This window comes from Cnephaeus nilssonii (genome assembly GCF_951640355.1).
Source record: "Cnephaeus nilssonii genome assembly, chromosome: 19".
Lineage (NCBI taxonomy): Eukaryota > Metazoa > Chordata > Mammalia > Chiroptera > Vespertilionidae > Cnephaeus > Cnephaeus nilssonii.
This window is the reverse complement of record NC_137090.1, coordinates 23588627-23609803: the sequence shown is the minus strand read 5'-3', so window position 1 is coordinate 23609803 and position 21177 is coordinate 23588627. Positions and strand designations below refer to the sequence as shown.

Sequence of the window (21177 nt, the reverse complement as noted above, 5' to 3'; positions counted from 1 at the left end):
ACCTACCTCTTAGGGTCCATGTGCGGGTTAAATGAGAAAATGTATAAATACTATCTTTTCCAGTAAACCATAACTACTGTCATTATCATTATCATTACAGACAACTAAACAGTGGGAAAAAATGATAGGCAGCAGGAAGCTATTTCCTTTTAAATTTCACACTCTGGGGCCTTATTGCTGAGAGGCAGTGAGATGTGTCCTGGGCCAGGGCTGGTGCCTGGGGTGCAGGAAGTGGGGATCAGTTCCAGTGTCCCCCTCTCAGGCTGCCAGGGCAGGTGGCACATGAGCTGTGACGGGCTCCTCGGGAGAGCACCTGGGGCCAGGCAGACAGCAGGCTGTAGCCCAGTGCTCAGGGAAGGCTTTGGTCCGGCAGAGCCTCATGTCTTTCCTTCCCATCACAGTCCCCACGACCAAGGTAAGGTCTCTTGGTCTCTAACCAGGTCCAAACTGTAACTGGATGCAGAATACAAACTGCTCTGTGGTGGCGAGGAGAAACCAGCATCAGCATCAGCACTAGCAACCTCTCAGGCTGAGCTGTGAAGACAAGGCCCCGGCGCCCCCCCAACCCCATCCCACACCTCCTCCCTCATTCCCCTCCATACACCAGCATCTGAGCCAGGAGGACTGGAGGCACCTTAGAGACAAACCTTTCCCTTCAAGCCTCTTCCTGGAAAGGAGGGCATCCCTTCGCTAACTGAGCCCCTTCCCTCCGGGCCACGCTTAGCGCCTTGTGGCCCACTTGCCCACGATGACCACGGTGTGACCCTGGTCCTGGAATGTCCTGCACAATAGGAGTGGCAGGAGGAGCACTTTGCCTCTGTCAGCGGCTGATTGGTTACAAGGTGCCCTACAAACACACTGTCAGCAGAATCAGCTGTTTTCAGCGTAGCCCCTCCCGGCTTTACAATCACACATCAGCATGCAGTCCCCGGTTGTCATGGCTTTGTGTCCCTTATGCATGCTTAATTGACAATTAAGTTGGGGCTTTGAACCAGCCTGGCTGCCGCTGATGGGCCTTCATCTTTCCAGGGAGTGTCACAGGGGCACCCTTTGTTTGCTCTTCTTGGGGGCCTGAAGTTACTGTAGCAGGCTGCAGGCGGCCATTTATCTTCAGCCGGGAAAGCCTTTATCTGCACCCCCACCCCCCTTTCCAACTCTTGCCAGCAGGAGCTGTCCCTGGTTATAGGCCCCATGACAGCCCATTCTGAGGCCATTGAGCAGGCCCGGAGTGATGGCCCCTACCTCCATTCTGGAGTGGAATCAAGAGAAAGGCCCCCAAAAGGTCAGAGAGCAGGGCTGTGGCAAGGAAAAGGACTGGTTGGAGACTGGTGCTTGTATTGATCGGCTTGAGGAGGAGGAGGAAGTTGGCATGGGATGGAAGCTGGGCTAACCTTGGGCCAAGCCATGGTGGCCTTGCTTGCTGTACCTTTTGCTCCAATCTGCAGCAGACTCACACCTGGCCACTTTCAGCAAACTCACCCCACCACCCTCAGCAGACTCACCTCACTGCCTTGCGACAGCAAAGGAGGGGCAGGTCTTCATCAGCCTTCATTCACCCCACTCAAACTGTCTTCATTCTTATAGCACCTTTCCAGATGGAGATCTGGGCTCACTCTCCTGGAAAGAAAGGGGGGCACAGGGGTGAGCTACCCTGGAGCATGCGTCTTTACTAAGAGGAGATGTTCATTTTTGTGGCTGCTTACTCCTCCCTCCCTCTGTACTCTAGTCCTCTCTCTCCAAGCCCAGTGGACTTGATTGTCCTGATGGTCAGATCAGAGCTTGAAAACCAGAGCATCCTGCCTCCTCCTCATCCCCTTTCACATCTCCCAAGTCATCGGTAGGAATCTAATCTTGGGTCCCAGACAAGCCTAACTCTGGGCTAGGATATCTGTATGGTTGCTATCGTTTCCCTTCATGCTGAAGTCCACAGGACCCAAGGAAATCTCAAAAGGTGCCCAGTGGCAGGGTTGTAACTGAAGTGAATCATCATAACAGCTAGTGTTGATTGAGTACTTTTTGGGTACCAGGCTCTGGGCTGAGCACCTACATACATGCAGCATCTTGGACAACAACCTTGATGGGTAGAAACCATCTGTATCCTCATCCCTATTATACAACCAGGGAAGGTAAGATGTTTAGAATCTAAGTGATCTGCCCAAGTTTATACAGCTAGTAAGTGGCAGAGACAGGTTTGGGGTTGTCAGGCCCCGTCTCTCTCTCTTTGCTTTATACAGGTGCTAAGAACTTTTCAGTCAGAAAAACCAACCAACTCTCTCTCTCTCTCTCTCTCTCTCTCTCTCTCTCTCTCTCCACACACACACACACACACACACACACACAGTCCCTTCTCCCACTTTCTTACTGCTCCCCCCCCTGAATGACAAAAAAGAAGCTTTGGGAGAGCATGGCCAAAGAGGTGGGGTTAGGGTGGGGGACTCTCAATCTGGCTAGTTTACTGCTCCCCCCCACCCACCCACCCAACTGCTGCCCCTGACCGAGGTGGATTCATGCCCTGCCCAGGGAAGAAACAAAGCCCTCTCTTTCAGGACCCCATCCCCATCTGGGTGGGGATTTGAACTGCCCTTGCAGTCAGCACTGTCTGGGGCACTAAATGTCTTAACAACTTAATGGGACTTCTTAGACAGTGCAGGCACCTCAGCTCACCTCTGGAGCCCCACCCCCTCCCTGCGCAGCAGACAAGGGGAGGGGGTTTATGAGGGCAGTTGTAAAAATATTCATCTCGGCAACAAATGTCCCCATAGTAAATAAGCCCCTTTGTCCCTAAGTAGCCGATTATTTCAGTTCAGAAGAGAAACAAATCTTGTCTTGAAACGTCTGCTATTTTAGGAAACCCTTTTGTACTGACTTGGAGTTCAGTGGTGGACATGGCCCCAAATATTCTCCTTCCTAAGGACTTTATCTGGCTGCCATTTTATCTGTTAAATTTGAAGGTTGTTTTATCTTGCCGTATCACCTTCATGGGCTGCCACTAGATTGGGGAAGACAATCAGGATATTAATGAGATTAAGAGGCCTGGCCTTCAGAGCATTCTGCCAGCAACCTTCCCCAGATAGGGGACCAACCCTGGCCTGCATACAAAGAAAGCCTGCTGCTGGGCTGGCGGGGCTCCCACCCTCTGCACAAAGGGGCCAGGAGATACTGGCCTCCTATCACTGTAAGCAGCCTATTGGCCATGCCTGATCCCCCTGAAGGACCCTTAGAGAATTCAAGGACTCCTTGTTGCCTCCATTTAGCTCTGAGAAGGAAGGAAGCTGCCTGCGAGCACAGAGCCCTGGCCTGCAGGTAGTGGGAGAAGTGCCCTTGGAATCTGTTTGTTGAAGGTTTGATGGGAACTGACAGGAACTTGGACAGAATTAAACACTGAAGGTGCAAAGAGAGGCAGAAATTTGTGCAAGGGTCTTTGAAGCTAATTGCTTGATGGGAAGGCATAAGATCTGCTGGCCTTATGCCTCTGCCCACTTTTCAAGAAGTACAAGCACAAATGGAGAAGGGAAAAATATGTGTATATTTTGGAGATATACTCTTATATATATGTGTGTGTGTGTGTGTGTGTGTGTGTATATATATATATATATACATATATGTATGTATATATACACATACACATATAATATATATACATTCATACATATACACATATTTTTCCCTTCTCCATTTGTGCTTGTACTTCTTGAAAAGTGGGCAGAGGCATATATATATATGAATGAATGAAACTTAGTCATAAAATAAAATAAAATGAAGCATTCAATTGTGGTTATCATCCTAGCTGTTCACAAGAACTCTAGTATAGCGGTTGACAAACTATTTTTTTGTAAAGAGCCAGATAGTAAATATTTTAGGTTGTTGTTTTTTTGTTAATATCACCCAAGGATATTTTTTTCCATTGATTTTTAGATAGAGGGGAAGAGAGGGGGAGAGAGAGAGAGAAACATCGATGTGAGAGAGACACATTGATTGGTTGCCTCCCACACACAATCCCACCAGGCCGGGGATTGAAACTGCAGCCAAGGTATGTGCCCTTGACTGGAATTGAACCTGCAACCCTTCAGTCCGAGGGCTGATGTTCTAACCACTGAGCAACCGGCTAGGGCAATATTTCAGGTTTTCCAGGACATACTGTCTCTTCTTGACACTGCCTTTATAGAGTAAAAATAGCCATGGGGCATATGCAAATGAATGCACACGGCTGTCTTCCAAGTAAACTTTATTTACAGAAACTGAAATTTGACTTTTTTTAGAATTTTCACATTAACACAAAACCTTCTTTTGATTTCCCCCAACCATTTAAAAATATAACTATTTGTGTGATCCATGAACTATTCTGAGTTCATGGATCATACAGAAACAGGCTGCTTTGGCCTGTGAACCCAGTTTGCTGACCCATGTTCTAGGTAGGACAATGGTTCCTATACCTTACTGCACTTGAGAATCAACTGTGGAGCTTCTAAAAATCCCAGTGTGCAGGCTGAACCGTAGATGCCCCACCACCACCAACCCCAATGTTTAACACACACTGAAGATACTCTCCAGGCTATCTTTTTGTAAACCCAGTGGGCATAGCAACCAAATCATGGGCTATAGAATACAGAAGCAGGTCTGAATTCCAACCTCAACTTGCCCACTTACTAGCTGTGTGATCCCAAGTCTCTAGGATCTCTGAGCCTCAGTTTCTCAATGTGTAAAGTGGGACACCCACTCATGCAGATACAGGAAGGATTTAGTGAGAATATATGTAAAGCACCCTTGACTTTCATAAATGGTAGCCGTTACCATTCCTTGCAGAGCCTTGTTAGTTTTTACTTGTTTTTGTTTTTTTGTTGTTTCCTCTTTTCCTCTTGGAGGTTTCTTTCAATCCTAATTTTTAGAGAATTTGAGTATTTCTAACCTTGGTGCTTGCAGCAGACTCAGGCTGGCTTCTGTAGCACATTGAGCACAAGGCAGTTTCTCAGGCTTCCAAGAAGGACTGCTCTGTGACATCCGGATGGCATTTCCAGTGCCATAGGCATTTCGTGCAAATACACTAACCAGTGAGAGAAAGCTGGGAAGCGCCAAGGATTGTGGTGGGGGACCAGGGCTCATGAACATGTAGCAGGAGGTCAGGTTCATAAAATGATCCTCAATTTCCTATACCGGATAGGGCATTTTTTCTCCTTTAATTAAAGGAGGTGTGTGTACCCTGCGTGTTCTTATTTAGCCCCCGTAGCTTGCAAATTGGGGGTGTGGTGGGGTGTGGTCCTTTCCTGGGGGAGGCCAAATCTGAAAAATTCAATGGCCTTTGTTCTTAAGAGGGAAGCTCCCTTACACGTCAGGCAAAGAGCAGTCAGAAGGGGAGGGTGGATGCAATCCCCGCACTGAACACAGGTAATGAACACAGGAACACAGAATTCCTGAGGACTGACTTTCTGGAAGTCACTCCCCTCAACCCGTGAACATGTGTCTGCTTCAGACGCCTTTCCACAGCCTCGGCCCTGGCTTCAGCAGCCCCCACAGAAGCACACCTGTGAGGTCAGCCACTGGAGTCCAATAATGAGGCTCAGTCTCTCTCATGCGTTTTGGAGTTCAAGAGTCAAGTTTCTCAGTACAAGTACTGGGCATGTCCTTCCCAAGTTGAAGGAACACCATTCAATCTTTAGTGTTTAATGACTTCCCCAAAGGGTGTCTGCATCCCCCAAGGCAAGGTGGTTACAGGCAGTCCCATGTCAGGGCTACACTCAGACCGGTATGTCTGGGTAGCAAGGTGCAGCACCCAAAACAGGCTTGGGCTTGAAGTGTGGTTCTGTCACTGTCTGGTGGCATGGTGTCAAACAAGTGACTTAAATCTTTTTAAACCTCAGCTTCTTTATCTGTAAAATGGGGATCACAATACCTATCTCCTTAGGGCTGTTGTAAGGCTTAAATATGGTAAGAGTCAAGTACAGTGCCTGGCAAGGAAGGTGTGATTGATTGGGTTGACTCAGGAACCCTCAGGGCATTGAGAGGAGGAAGGGCTTGGATCTCCCTGGGTTTTTGACCACAGGGTATGGTTTGCAGTTTCTCCCTGGAAGTTTCCCTTTTCGTGAACCCTGCTTGTTATTTGCCACATCAGAAACAATGAAACCTGAGTGGTTCTCGAATCTCCTTCCCAGACCACATAAAAGGCATCGGGGGAGCTCATTAAAAATATCCATGGCTCCGCCACTCACATTTTAGAGTCAGAATTTGGGGAAGAGGGTCAGGCATGTGAAGTTTCAACCAACTCCCTAAGAGAGTTAGATGTAGAGTCAGGACTGTGCACCACTAGGCTTGATGGAACAAGAGGGTTCTGAAGGGGTTGGCAATCATCCTGATGGCTCCTTACTGCACGAGGCAGCTGGGATGAGGGGCCCTGAACTAGGATTCAGGATACCTGAGTCACTAAGGAGCAGGGGTGACCTTGAGCAAATCACAACATCTCGGGGATTCTGGCAAATGAGGGTGTTGGACCTTTCAGCTCGGACAGGTTCTTATTTGGAGATTGTGTGGAGCATCAAGTCTTGGGGCCCAGGACTCTGCTGCTTGAATTAACAGAGGGAGGTTTGCCATTGTGATACTTTATTGTTCAGCTCCTCATCTGTCTCTCTCCCTCCTGCTCTCTCTCGCTCCTTCCCCATTTCAGGAATTGTGTGCTGTTAGAGGCCTTCCACCTTTATTAGGGACCAATAGAGCTTTACAGCACCAGAAGATTGGGTGGGGCCAGTCACAATAAACAGATTTATAATGGGTATAAACGAGACACCTATAACTGCTGGAAGTTAACACTTTCAGGGCCTTTGAGTGGCAGCTTGCCTGCCCATGCCTTCCGTCCCTGCCTACTGCAGGTGCCTCTTCCTGTTGAGTGGGGTTAGCAGTGAAGTCCAGTGAGCTCTTGCTCAGCAAGAGTGGAAAACCTCTGAACAACATCTATTTATGCAACATCAGTTTGCATGATGGTCACAAAAATAGGTGCTTAATTTGTCTCAAGATGGAGCCTTCTCCTCCTCCTTCTTGAGAATCCTACAGCAAGGGTTTGCATTCCGACCCATCAAAGAAAAAGTAACTCTTCTTCTCACTGTGAGGAAGATAGTCTCCGAAGTCTCTGAAAACCTAGCTCAGTACGTATGTATTCCATGTGTCAGAGTTGTGAGCAATCACATTCACATGTAAGTGTGAACTCGCTTTCTTCACCACTGTGTTCGCAGTCCACAACCCTATGCCTGGAACATGATAGACATTCCGTGTATTTGTGGAATGGAGATACATATTATAGAGGGCTTTCTGTCCAGACGCTTAATACCTGAATCCCTTATTTTATAATCTGTTATTCAATTTCAGAGTTAAACTGAGCACTTATTATTTAAAGCATAGTTTTCTTTTTCTAGGAACAATGCTATTTGCTCTACCTCTATTAATTCTGCTTAATCAAAGTATATAGTTCTCAAAAAATTAAAAAAAAAACTCATCATTAAATGCTACCAGGAATTTTTTGAAGAACATATTTGTTATTCTTTCTCCCTAATATTTTACTAGTTTAGATAGTCTACTAGTTTAGTTCTTCTAGTTAGTTTTATGTTCTACTAAATTAGTTCCTTTTATAATCTCTTGGGCAAGAAAAGAGCTAGAACAGCTCTTCCTGAGTTTCTTTTGAGCGAACTGAGGTTTAGAAAAGGGACTGGACTTTTTTGCAAATCAGAGTCATTTAGAAAAACAGAAAGGAAACTGCCCAGCTCTAGGCAGCCACCAGTTCTCTGGGGTGCTCCCCGAGCACTTCACTGGTGCTCCTCCTCAATGGAAGTCAGTAGTCATCCACCTTCAGAGTCTCAGTGCCCAACACCTGGTGCTCCCTGGGCCCAGCATCCATGAGCTGGTGATCAGTGGCTGTCTGTCATGATGATGGTGATGATGATGATGATAATGATGCTGATGGCACTGCCCTCACCAACGTTGATGAAGAGGCCGGGGTCTGGCCAGGCAAACCCCCTTAACAAGGCAGCTCTGACACTTGTCAGGCCTCAAAGGATCTTCTCCCTTGGTGTCACTTCCCAGTAGGGTCCTGCTTATGAATAGTTCGCAGTGGAAAACCTCTCTTTTCTAAGGCAATTTTATTAGCCCTTTAGTCACAATACAGATGTCTGTTTATAGGACCTAACTTTTGTGTGGACACCCAGTGGCTCAGTCTGCTGATGGCTTTATAACCTTCCCCCCTGTTGCCCAGACCCACAAGAAGCATCATCATTCTCGTCAGCCAAGCCCAGGGGCCTTTGTTGCAGCCACATTGCCCCTACCTGCAAAGGCAGCCTCTTGGAAAAGAGACCCGAGGAGCCAGGCTATAGCAGGGCTCTGTCTGTCCCCACAGCCGTAGGCCTAACGATGGCCACCGTTAACCCTTCCTAGTTTTACTCTAGATTCCTTTGGAGAAGAAGGAATTTAAGTCACTCATTAATTGATGATCCTTATCCCCAAATCAACCCAGGGGGCCTAAGACTGGATTCTAACATGATGAGTCTAAATTTGGGGTCCCCACCTGTGTCCCAAAACCTTTAGAAAAGGTAAGCCTGTGCTCATTGAAGCACCCGTCCCCATGCCCCTGACAGCATCCTAGGTAATTAATGGGTGCTATGAGTAGGCCCTAAGAAGTAGAGAATGGGTGAGGTCCTCAAAGACATCCCATCGGCCCCTTTATACACTAGATAAAGCACTGTCCAAAACTCAGGTGTAAAAAGGAAGTCCTGCTGTGTCACACTTACTCCTCAGCATACCTACCTCCCACCTTCATGACATTGCCCAAATGTGTCCATACTACTACTTCTTTGTGATTATATTTTAATCTCACTTCCTCCTTCTCTCTTCCTCACCTCTCTTCCTCCTCAAAAACACATGCCTCTCCCTAACCTCAGAAAAACCAGGAGAATTAGAGGATAAATGTACCCCTATCACTTCTCCACTGCTCAACTCAGACTACAGATGAAGGGAGCGTGGAGCCCTTAGAGTTGAAGTGTAGGCCATTCATCCATCACTTACTCATTCAACAAATACTTGTGAGAGCCTATCACAGGCTAGGCTCTGTGCAAGATGCTGAGGCCCTGCCCTCATTGGGCTTATATTCATTCCAATGAGAGATACAGCCAAGAAGTAAGTAAACAAATAAGATAGTTTCAAACTATTTTGAACTATAGACATCTCAACATATCTGGAGTCAATTTGGGGCTTGTGGGGAAGAGGGAGAAGGGTCAGCTTCAAAGTACCACTGACTTGCTGGGAGACCCTTAGCAAGAGGTAGTGAAAATCACCTCCTCCTCTTCGAACCTCAGCTCTCCACTCAGTCACCTGAGCACGTACCTGTGACACGCTGAGAAGCAGACTGTAAAACACTCCCATGTGTGAGGACTTCTCAAGTTCTTAAATGCCAGCCTGGCTTCTCTCCCCGGCAGCCTGGATCTCTAGGCTGAAGTGTCCATTGCAAACCATCTGACGTTTGTGGTGGCTGGTGGAGCTGGTGGGGAGGACAGGCGGTGTTTGTGTCCCTTCTACCTTCCCACAGGTGCACCGTGTATATTAGCTTCTGTTCTCAGCCAAGATGCTTTTGATGGAAGACTTTTTTTTCTTTTCTTTTCTTGGTTACATTTGCTTTGATTTTTATAAGAAAACCAGTTTGTGGGCTTCCCTTAAGTATCACTCCACTTTTACTCCTTGAGTTCAAGAATGTTTACCATCTCTGTAGGCCTGTCTGTGTTTCTCCTCTTATGAATTGGGCTCCTAACTAAGCCACCTCGGGTAGAAAGACATCTGGAATTGAAGCCAGCCCAGTGTTTAAATTACTTTCATCTTGCATCAGCTTTTTCCTCCCAGACTTTCAGATTTTTAAACTCTTTGCACACATTCTTTATTCCTGCAGAGGCAGGAATATTAATAAGAACTGTCAGTAGTCCTGTATTATTAATGAGGAAACTGAGGCAGCAATGCTAACTCATTTGAGAGCCTTCATTTCTGGAGTTCTCAGTCTCGAGCCAGGGAGTGGTTCACATTTTTTTATTCCAAATGTGGGTCTCAGAAGTTCACTAGACTGCGTCATTCCTCTCTCTGCCTCTCTCCTCAAGAAAGCGATTCTTCTTTGCAAAAAGAGGGAGTGGATTTCTTAGGACACAGTGCTGGGCCCATCAAGACTGGCCGGTTCCTCTGGGTCCCCTCCCCAACCCTTTTCGGAAAGACAGCTCTGTCTACCCATAACTGATGGACATGGTTGTTTCCTTTTGGAAGGACTTTCTCCTTTGCATGGTCCCTCCTGCTGGAGTTTAATTCCCAGTTTTTAGACCCAACAGGGTTGGGCTGCACTCTGCATGAGGTTAGGAACACAGGGGAAGAATGTGTGTGACAGAGCCCTGGCCAGTTGAGTAATGTTTACTCTGTTGGTGGCTGGGACGCTCACTCCTGCTGGCAGAGGTCCACCAGCCAGAGGAACATTCCTGCATTATCAGGGATGGGAGATTGGCTTTGAAATGTCAAGGGTGAAAGGCATCCCACCGAATTCTGGGTGCAGCTCACAGACCCCAGTGAAAGGGACTCCAGGCTTCAGTGCCAGAGACCACATGGGGGCAAGCTGAGCCTGTCATTGTCCAGGAGGCCCCACATCCCCTCCTCCTCTTCTCACTAAGTGAGTAATTCTGGTCATGCTTTCCGGGCTGACATGACTCTTCTGTTTGCCTAGCATTTTTCTCTCCCAGGAAAACCCGGTGCTTTTCTAACCTTACTTTATTCATTCATTCTTCTGGCTTCTGAAGAAGGAAGATCTGTATGGCCACTTTATAGACAAAAATGCCAGGGCCCCAAAGCTCACAGGCCCAGAGTCAAAGCAGAGAGATAGAAAGAATTAGTTCAAAGTGTCTAGAGTCTAGACACTGGTGCCCTGTTGATTTCTGGAATTGTGGCATTGGAGTCTCAGCTGCTTTTTGAAGCTCCTGGAGAGCTGGGTTAGATACCCAGGGCTCTATGAGCTGTGGTTCTAAGTCCCCAAGCACAGGTTTCTGAACAATCTCTGTGGTTAATTACACACTGAGCAGCTCCTCTCTGTAAGGCAATTGGTGTGTGTCTTTGAACACAGGTGCACAGCCAGTTCTATAGAACCCAGCATATGCATCATAAAAGCCACCATGTTTTGCCAAGTCACACCATAAAAACCACAGGGCTTATGGGGAAAAATGAGGTGGAGGGCACAATACTCAAAAACTCCGTCAGTGACACCTTTTAAACAGATAAGAATCTAATAAAAACATCAGCAGGGTTTTACACCTGTTAAGTGATTAAGGACTACATAAATGCTGTGAAATAATAAATATGGCACTTTGTCTTGAAAAAGTCCCAAAGTTTGCCTATGGATGTGGGTGTCAGAAGGGTTGCAACTTGTGAGCTACTGTGAAGTGGTGGGCTAAGGGTGATGGAAAATCAGAAGGAAAGTTGTAACTCCAGATGTGGACAGATGCAACTTATGGCACATGCAGTGAACTGATGGCGGGCAGTAGATGTTTTTCCGGGGTGTGTGTGCACACTTATGCACACAAGTGTGTTTAATGTATTCCTGTGTAGCTCCATTCAGCTGGGTACAGATATCTGAATTCTTCAAATGCGAAATTCATGTTGCATTTAAATTATTCCCTAATGTATCAGTAGACTTGAAAGAAATCCACACTTTCAGTACAAACTTTACTGCAGAACCGACTATATTTTCTCTTTCTGCCAGAGGGATGCTTCCTTGTTGTGGGGCATGAATACTCAAAGTTGCTGAAGGTTCATTCAATAAATAGTCCCCATTTCAGGCCTTCTGGTAGGCTCTGAGGATGCAATAATGAGTAAAAGCCATCTCTTCCTTTAAGAGGGAAAGACAAGTAAAGATATCATCAGAGCATTAAGAGTCTCTACTACATTCACATACAAAGAACGGAGCAGATAACTACCAGGATGAATCAAGGAAAACTTCCCAGAGGAGGTGACATTTAGCTCTCTTACAGGATGTGACATGGAAAGGAAGGGAAGAGCTTTCCAGGCAGGAGGAATAGCATAAGCAAAGGCACAGAGGCAGCAGATGGCAGGGCCTGAGTAAGGAATGGCAGGTCCATGTGAAAAAGCAAATGATTTGTCTCTGTCCCACATGCTTCCAGGAATTCAGGAATAGCATCATCATCCATGATGCTGAGGACAGTGAAAGTACATAACCTCGCCGGGGCCTCTGGGATGTCTTTAGATTCCAGCTGAGATAACGTCTGCTGCTGGACACACCTGCTATGGTTCATAGGGCCAGTGATGGGGACGTGCTCAATTAGTGACTTGAGCCAGGAAGTGAGTGGAAGGTATATGGCCACCTTCTGGCCTTGTCATTTCTCCTATGGGACCTCTGGGGCTATTAAGCTGGCATCTTTGGCCAGTTAATATTAAACCAGAGCCCACATAGCATATTTATTTTCAGAGCTTACAATGGTGAAAGAAAAGGGAAGATGGCATTTCACTTCTTAACACAGTGCCTGGTATGTGCTCAAATCAGTCTTTCTAAGAATGTCTTTTAGAGAAAGACAATTCCAAAGGAGGAAGAACCGATGTGTCTTGAGCAACTGCTATGTGCCAAGCATGGTCTGGGTTCTTTGACATCCATTAACTCCTCAGTCTTCTTCCCAATAAGCTAAGGGGTAGATGTTAACAGTAAAGAAACCGAAGTTCAGGGAGGTGAAGCAACTTCCCCAAGGTCACACAGCTATTATGTGGTAGAGCCAAGATTTAAACCCAGGTTGCCTGGCTCCTGAGACTTCTGCTTTCATTCTCATCTCAAGCCCTCTTCTGAGTTTGTGAAATACACAAGCACCTGGCCTCTCCTTCCTTTAATAAGAGCACCAGCAGATACCTTGTGATACACCGTCTACCGCCAAACCCCTCCCCAAATCAGGCACTTGGCTGATTCAGTCACCCTCTCAGGGTTCAGAGCAGGCGTCCTCAAACTACGGCCCGCGGGCCACATGCGCGTGTTGTTGCCGTTTTGTTTTTTTACTTCAAAATAAGATATGTGAAGTGTGCATAGGAATTTGTTCATAGTTTTTTTTAAACTATAGTCCGGCCCTCCAACGGTCTGAGAGACAGTGAACTGGCCCCCTGTTTAAAAAGTTTGAGGACCCCTGGTCTAGAGTGATTACTAAATTCCTGGTGAGAAAAGCATCAGTGGGAAGGGTTATAGGTACATGCAGAGCTGATGAATGGCCTCATGTCTAGTTCCCACCACACTCCACAGTGAAATAGCCCCCTCCCCACAGTGCGAAGTCCTCTGGCATACAGATGAGGAAGCTAGAGTTCACCCAGTACATTGATGGCAGAGTGAAGATCAAAACATGGATTCCTAATTCTCAGGCAGACACTATCCCTCAGCCAGAGGTCTTTAAAGGAATGTACAGAGGTCTAGGCCCATCCGTGTGTAAACAGAGTAGGTCCCCTGTTTTATTTCTCACATGCTGAAGTTCTGCTAGGGAAGAAAACAGTGTTTGAAAACCACAGCAACCTTGGGCTATACAAATGGCTCTTGACTCTCTCCTGCCAGACTCTCTTGTAAAGAAGGCTTTTGTTTCCTGTGCATATCTTTGGTTAATTATTTTTAAATAAATAATTATGTAGCCTGTGGTAGGGGAGAAGCCTCTCAGTGACCCATATTTGATCATCAGAGGCCTGGCCCTCTTCCTTCAGCCAAATTAAATAGGCTAAAACCAGAGTCTGTTTGACTTGAGACTGAATCGATGATGGGGACAGGCTGGGGGTGAAAACACACCTGACTCCCAGCGTTATCACCACTCTCTCAGGAGCAGAGCATCTTGGGGAGGTAAATAGCTAGTCAGGGAGTCAGAGAAAGCAGGAGAAAAACAAGGAGAAGTCCAGTTCCTCCAAAAGGAGAGGACCAGAGGGCCTCAGTGGTCCGCCAGGTTTGGATGCTCTGGAAACTATTCTCCATGGATAGATAATTCCATTCAGTGCTTAGAACCTGCCTTACGTTGTCTAGAATTCTTGAGTCTTAGGCACATATATTGGGGTCTATTCCTATACCAGCACCCTCCCCCTAGCCTCTCCCTTAGTGGTTGCCATTTATTTAGCATTGTGCTAGGAGCTTTCTAGATGTTATCTCTAATATGAAAATAGGAAAGCATTCTCTCAATTTTATGAGAGGAAACTAAGGCACAGAGAGAAAAATTTCCCAAGATTACACGTCTGTTAAGAGCAAAGTCAAGATTTGAACCTGAGTTTGTCTAGCTCCATAGCCCACAGTCTTCCCACTGCCCCTCCTTGTTAGAAAATTCTTCCTTTCATTGATTTGAAATATGCTTCCCTCTTTTCCATTGAACGTAGCTCTGACTTCTGAGCTCACAAGCTTCAGGTCTTTCTTCTTCCATATAACACTACTATGAGCTTATGTGAGTGGAAAAAAAGGACCTAATTTAATCCAATGGGACCAAGTAGAGGGTGATAAATAGGAAAGCAGGGGGTTGCAGATCAGCGCTAAGGAAGACAGACAGGACTAGGCAGGGGGTGTTGATTTGGAGATGTGGAAGCCTTCCTTTCTTTTAACTTCATGGCTCCTAATTCCCTAAAAGTGTAACGGCCCAGACCAATAGCTACTGAATGTTAGTGCTGCTCTACTATCAATACCGCCCCCATTAAGAGCCCCTTGAATCAAAGGATGGGGAAAACAACCAATAGTAGAAGCCCATAGAGCATGCATTCAACCACTTGATAGTCAAACAAGTTGCTCTTGAGGTTAGAGCCCTGCTTTAGCACTTATTTGTCTTCTCCCAGCCCTCATAAGCTTTAGGCCATATCAGCCTTGGATCATGTCCTTCAGGGGATCCAAGGAAAACTGGCTTGGGTCCGCTCTTGACAAGCTTCGTCTTAGTGGATTGGAGGCTGCAGGTTATGACAGCTTGCCTGGCTTCTGGGGGGACTTTGTAGCCTCCTTGGGAAGGAAGGAGCAGGGCAGGTGGGAGGCGGGGAACAGACCAGCAGAATTAATATACTTTAAAAAGTTATGTTTTATCTTGGGAAACTGGGCAAAAGGAGAAGTACAGCCAAATAGTTGGCCCACCTCTCCAAATGAGTTCATGCCTAGAACATCCAATCTGCCTCCCTTGCAGAACAGGGTACCCCAATCCTTTTTTGTCAAATCTAAAGCAGAACACAAAAACACTCTCTAAGCTTTGAGCTTAGGGTGAGTTGCCCAGCTACACCAGCTTTGTCTTTGGCTGTCTGGTGGGCATATCAAGCAGGACTTTGATTCTGCAAACTTACCCAGGTTCTTTGCCCAGCTTCTGCTTCCTTCGGTTGTCTGATCTCTACCCAGCATCTTCCCTTCCCTGAGCAAGAGGGTGGGTCAGGGCAGTGAGGTTATAAACATGCTTGGTTCTCCCCTCCCTTGCAGACCAAACTACAGTACTTACTAAGCATCTACATCCCACCTGTGTGTACTGCTGCCCCATCTCCCAGCCTGCCCCTGTGCCCTGAAAGTCAGCCAAATGGGACCCCATCAAAGGAATGTGAGTCCCAGAGCCAAACACTCCTAGCTGCAGCCCCATCCTTGTCCTGCTTTGCCTTTGACCCCCAGGCCTTTTGGGCTCAGCCAAAACAGTGGTGCACAGAGACTGATGCATTTTGCTATGGCTCTTTCAAGGGTCATTGGGTGATTGCCTCTTTGTAAAATGGGTTAATTCATACTTTGCAACCACACATAGCCGAGAGAGGCCAGGGAAACATTTTTAGAAGGCATTTTGAAGAATAAAAGAAATATTCCAGCCAGGAAGGAAAAAAGAACAACCCTGAATCCTAAAAGAACTATGCTAATGCAGCAACAAGCAGAATTCATTCATTTGACATGTATTTATTGAGTGGCTACCAAGTGCCAAGGCACTGGAGATGCAGCAATGAACAAACAAAACTTAGATAAAAATGTCCTGCCCTCATGGAGCTTACATTGCAAAACTCAATAAAGGCCTTTCCCCAGAAAAAGACCTCCAATATTTCTTGTGGGTGGACAGGGGAGAAGAAAGCAATTTTGTTTTCTTGTCATCCACTCTTGAAAACAAGGGGAGGAGTGGAGTTAGTACTCTGGGGCCCTGGTGGCACTAATGTTCACTGTTGGGTCTGCCTTGTTTTGCAGGAGTGCGCTACAGCCAACAGGGAAACAATGAGGTCACTTCCTCCTCTACAATCAGTCACCATGGCAACAGCGCCATGGTGACCAGCCAGTCTGTTTTACAGCAAGTCTCTCCAGCCAGCTTGGACCCAGGCCACAATCTCCTCTCACCTGATGGTAAAATGGTGAGTACACCTGGGCCATTGTAGCTCTGGAGCTGATAAGATAAGAGGCAAAACAAACACAACTTCTCACAAGGCCTGCCTCAAACAATGAACCATTGTAGCCCTACTGGGGAAGATGGGGGCTGCCCAGAGTCGGAATGGAAAGGTAGAATGGGTGACCCAGCCTTTGGCGGGTGGAAGAGGTGTTCGGTTTGAACCCAGCCAATAAATCTGACAGAGCTCTGCTCTCATTTTATTGATCGAATGCCTCATAAAGGAGCAAGCCGGGTGGGACACTGTTTGTTTTGGGGCTGCCGATGACATTTGTGTTGATAAAATGTTCATTCACCACCACCCCCAACCCAAGGCCTCCAAAGCCAGTTTTCCTAACCCAGAGAGGGCCTCACTTTTTCTCTTCACCACCCCCTGGTGCTGGCAAAGAGAGTAATTAAGTCAGGATTTAGTGGATGGCAGGTGGGGAGAGCCTTCTTGAACAGGGATTTTGAAGGGCATTGGATGGCACGCTAGTGACGATTGTGGCACAGAATGGCAGGTGGGGTGGGGCAGTGCTTACAGGGTGGGTGAGAAGCACCGACTTTGAAGTTACAATGACCCAGGTTCAAATCCCAGTTCCAGCACTTAATAGCTGTTACAGCCTTGAGCAGGTTACTGAGCTACTCCAGGTCTCTTTCTCATCTATAAAATGGGGGTAATAACAATAGGGCTACTGAGGAGACAAAGGCGATAACATGGGAAGTACTCAGCACAGTGTTTGGTAAGGTAAATATTCAATAAGTGACAGTGTTGCCCAGCCGGTGAGGCTCAGTGGTTGAGCATTGACCTATGACCAGGGAGGTCACAGTTCCATTCCTGGTCAGGGCACATGCCCGGGTTGCAGGCTTGATCCTCATTAGGGGGCGTGCAAGAGCCAGCTGACATCATTGATGTTTTTCTCTCTCTCCTTCTCCCTTCCTCCCTGAAATCAGTAAAAACATATTTAAAGAAAAAAAAAAAAAGCGACAGTATTGTTGTTATCTTAACATCAGTGTTATTCTCTTTGAACGACGTTTTCTATATCCATAACCACAGTCCATGCCCAGATGTAAGTTGAGCACACTTGGTGAGGAATGGACTCTTTGAGTTTGAATTTTCAAGGTTCGAATCCTGTAGCAGCACAATTACAGGGGAGAGCGGCCCATGAGCAAACACAGGCATTACGACATCGGTAAGGGTAGGAAATGGAAAACTTTAGTCTTTGGTCATGCCCTGTGTTTCAGGCGGGGCGGCGGGGTGAGGGGAGGCACAGGTTCCTGGCTTCTATGCTCAAGGTGGAGCTGCACGCATTCCCTCAAGGTGTCTGACCCAGAGGCGGTGGAGGCCGGAGTGGGGGGAAGGGACAGGTAGCAGATGCCATTTTAGACCTTGACGTGTGTGCTGTATGGGCAACACAGGAATGGTGAGTCACAGGTGATTGAGTCCCCAGCTCCCCGGAGGAAAAACAAAAGTGTAGTTTCTGGGGGGAGAGCTGGCCTGGTCAACTCTAATTTCAGGGCACCTGAGCTGATCTCCCTGGCAGGGCCTCTGCAAAATAAATGCAAGGGGGCTCCTGGGGGAGGCGTTTTGCAGCCTCCTGGCCCTCCCTTTTCCCTTCAGCTTCTCCTTGAAGAACAGTTTGTCTCGGCTACCTTGTGAGAGGCACAGGCAAGTCTTTATGAGTTCTCAAGAGTCACTTTGAGACCCAAACAAGTAGGGATTGCCCAGGCTTCCTTGGAGAAGGGGCCTTGTGGAAGAGGTCTTGACTTCTCATTGGATGTTTCCCTTGGAGTTTCCCTTTGAGCCCTCCCCCTCGATCTCCTAAGAGGCAGACTGCCTCACCCAGGACGGGCTACCCCAGGGCAGCCTGCAGAAACGCTTTCTTTTTGCTGTTCTGCTTGACAGTGCCCAGATGGGCAGTATATTCTTGGATTGACGATTGACCAAGACAGCACACCTCAGCGTTAGCAAACACCTGGAAGCTTGTTTGCAGGAACCAGCTTTTCACTGGTTTCCAACACCCTGGCTCATATGTTATGTCACTATTACTGGAAACCTTAATTCAAGAGTCTGTTTTCTGTTAATATCTATCAGATCTTGGTCCACCAAGGCAACAATAATACAGGCAGGGGGACCAGTGTGTCCAAGTCTTGGGCTCTGTTATTTATCAGCAATAGGATGGGCATTGCTTAACTTCAGTTTCATCTGTAAAATGAGGGGTGAAATAAGGGGTAATGGGTGTGAGGATGGTTTATCGCTCCGCTGTTCTCTGAGTAAGGCCTGTACAAGGAATGTGTGCTTTCAGTAGGACTTGCATTTGAAATCTTCTTCCAGATATTGGTTTTGGAAATAATGCTGATCCATTTGCGTTTCGTTTTGTACTCTCTGTGCCCCACCCCTGCCCAGATGGCATGCGTTGACAAAGAGCTGGCCAGGGCTAGGGTTGCAGTCTGTGCATGTTGAACCTTGTTTTTTTTTAAAGCATGTACTGGCTATTTTCACAGCATCAAAGCAGTGTGACCTAATGGCGAAAAGCTCAGGCCTCGGAGTCAGGTAGTTGCTTTCAATGCCAACTCTACCACTTGGGCACATTTCTTAACTTCTCTAACTTGAGTTTTCTTGTGTGCAAAGTAGGGAGAATAATACCGACCTCATAGGTTGTAGGCAGGTAAAGCGGTTGGCATAGTGAAAGGACTGCACTTGGCAGCATTAATTCAAGTTCTCTGAATTATCATGTAAGGATCATGACTGATATCCTCAGCAGCCCCCTGGTTTCCATCAGTTCTTAAGGCAAATAAAAAATAATGGTTGCAGCCCCAGCCGGTTTGGCTCAGTGGATAGAGTGTGGGGCCGGAGGACTGAAGGGTCCCAGGTTTGATTCTGGTCAGGGGCACGTACCACGGTTGCAGGCTTCATCCCAGCCCTGGTCGTGGCACACATGGGAGGCGACCAATCAATGTGTCTCTCTCACATCAATGCTTCTCTCTCTGTGTCTCTCCCACTCCCTACCACTCTAAAAAAGGGAAGGGAGGGAGGGAGGGAGGGAGGGAGGGAGGGAGGGAGGGAGGAAGGGAGGGAGGGAGGGAGGGAGGGAGGGAGGGAGGAAATAATGGTTGCATTTTAGAGTGGTAAGGAATTTGACCAAGATTACCCAGACATAGTAAGTGGGTGTGATTTAAACTCGAGCAAAACTGGGTTTGGATTCTGGCTTCCTCGCTTACTAGTCAAATGACATAGACTAGTTTCTCAATTCTTTGAAGATCATTTTCTTAATCTGAAACATAGGGGCAGTCATCATAATGCCTTCCCTCTTGGTGTCATTATCTATCGAGGATAGTCAGTGAAAGCACTTTATGAACTCTGAAGCCATCCACGTTTACGTTGTTTGTATCATTGGCACCCACGTTTCTCTTTCACCACTAAACCCAAGAACTGGCAGAGATCACTGTCACTTCTTTGACTTTTTCTGAAGGACTGCATTACCCAAGGGAAGTCTGAAGGCACATTACTGACTTTTTTTTTTTTTAATGACTCTGACATTTTGAAAAACAAGTCCAGTGAACAGGCTGGTTTTCTCTTGTTTGATGTGGCTGGAATTCCTTCTTGGTCACATGACCCCTAACTCACTTCTTGATGCTCATTTTGAAAACACAAACAAACCTGTTTGATTTTTTCTTTCTTTCTTTTTCAAATTAACCTTGGAAGCTATGGGGCTGATCAGAAGGGCAGGGGAGGAGGGAGGTGGTATCTTACCTCGGTGCTGGTGGGAGACCTATAATCTGAGCAGTTCTGGGTAACAAGAGATAGAAGAGAAACTAGACTACATCTGATGTGTGTATCCTAACCCTAAAGCACCTCTCAGGATTCCTGATGCCATCCAGAATGTCTGGATTAATTCAGAATGAGGGGGGAATGTCCTTTCTTAATAATTTAAAAAATTATGTTAAAACTATAAATAGTAGACTGGTTTGTCATGAAAAAAAAAAAAGAAAGAGTGTGTGTGTAACTGATAATTTCTTATAATTAATGGGAAAACATTGGAAGCATTTCTGATAACATCAGAATCATAGCAAGCACATCTATTACAGCTGTTATTTTTAATACCAACCAATGCAATATAACATGTATATGTATTAGTACTAGCATAGAAGAGACCCTATCAGCATTATATGCTTATGATACCATTATACACTTGGAAAAATGAAGAAAATCAAAATGGAAAAGACACTTTTAGGAATAAATAAAAGGAATCAATTGTCAAGAAAAAGATTCAGAGTGGCCATGTATGAAGTAAATACATAAATGCCATTAGCTTTTTCTTACTAATCTGCCACTAGAATGTAATGGTAAAACAGAATGGGCATACCTGAGGCCCACAGCTTATCTAGTAGCTTTATCATTACAATATCAGCTACATGACAAAAAAAAAATTCTAATGCATAGTGGAGATTTGAAAAAGTAGAGAAGCTCGATAATAGCTGATCTTCCCCAACCCTTAGTAACAGGTACAGGGGTGGGGAAAAACTCTGTATAAAAGGTAAAAACTTGAGTTCTGGAGTCTGATAGTCCCAAGCTTAAATACCAGATGTATCATTTACTAGGAGTTGAATCTTAAGCAATATGCATATCTATGCTGAGCCTCAGTTTTTCCATCAGTGAAATGAGAATGGCAGGAATATCTACCTCATGGGACTATGGTGAGGTTTGTGAGTTAATGTATGAGCAGTGCTTGGCAGAGCTTGTAGTCAGCAAGAGCTTCCCTGAGCTCCTCTCTGGTCCCTAACCTGCTCTCACTGGGGAATCCCAGGATATTTCTTCAGT

The 21177-nt window shown here is 46.4% G+C and overlaps 1 protein-coding gene across 11 annotated transcripts in view; it reads left to right on the top strand.

Moving 5' to 3' along the window:
• Positions 1 to 21177, top strand: part of HNF1B (HNF1 homeobox B) — a 75572-nt gene that overhangs the window by 14418 nt on the left and 39977 nt on the right. For all 11 annotated transcript variants that reach the window (XR_013815032.1, XR_013815033.1, XR_013815034.1 and 8 more), the window contains exon 5: positions 16184 to 16344. Coding sequence is in view for 8 of the 11 variants with exons in the window: in XM_079797359.1 (XP_079653485.1) it covers positions 16184 to 16344 (161 nt within the window). In the remaining 3 variants the exon portion in view is untranslated. The remainder of the gene's footprint in view (positions 1 to 16183; positions 16345 to 21177) is intronic.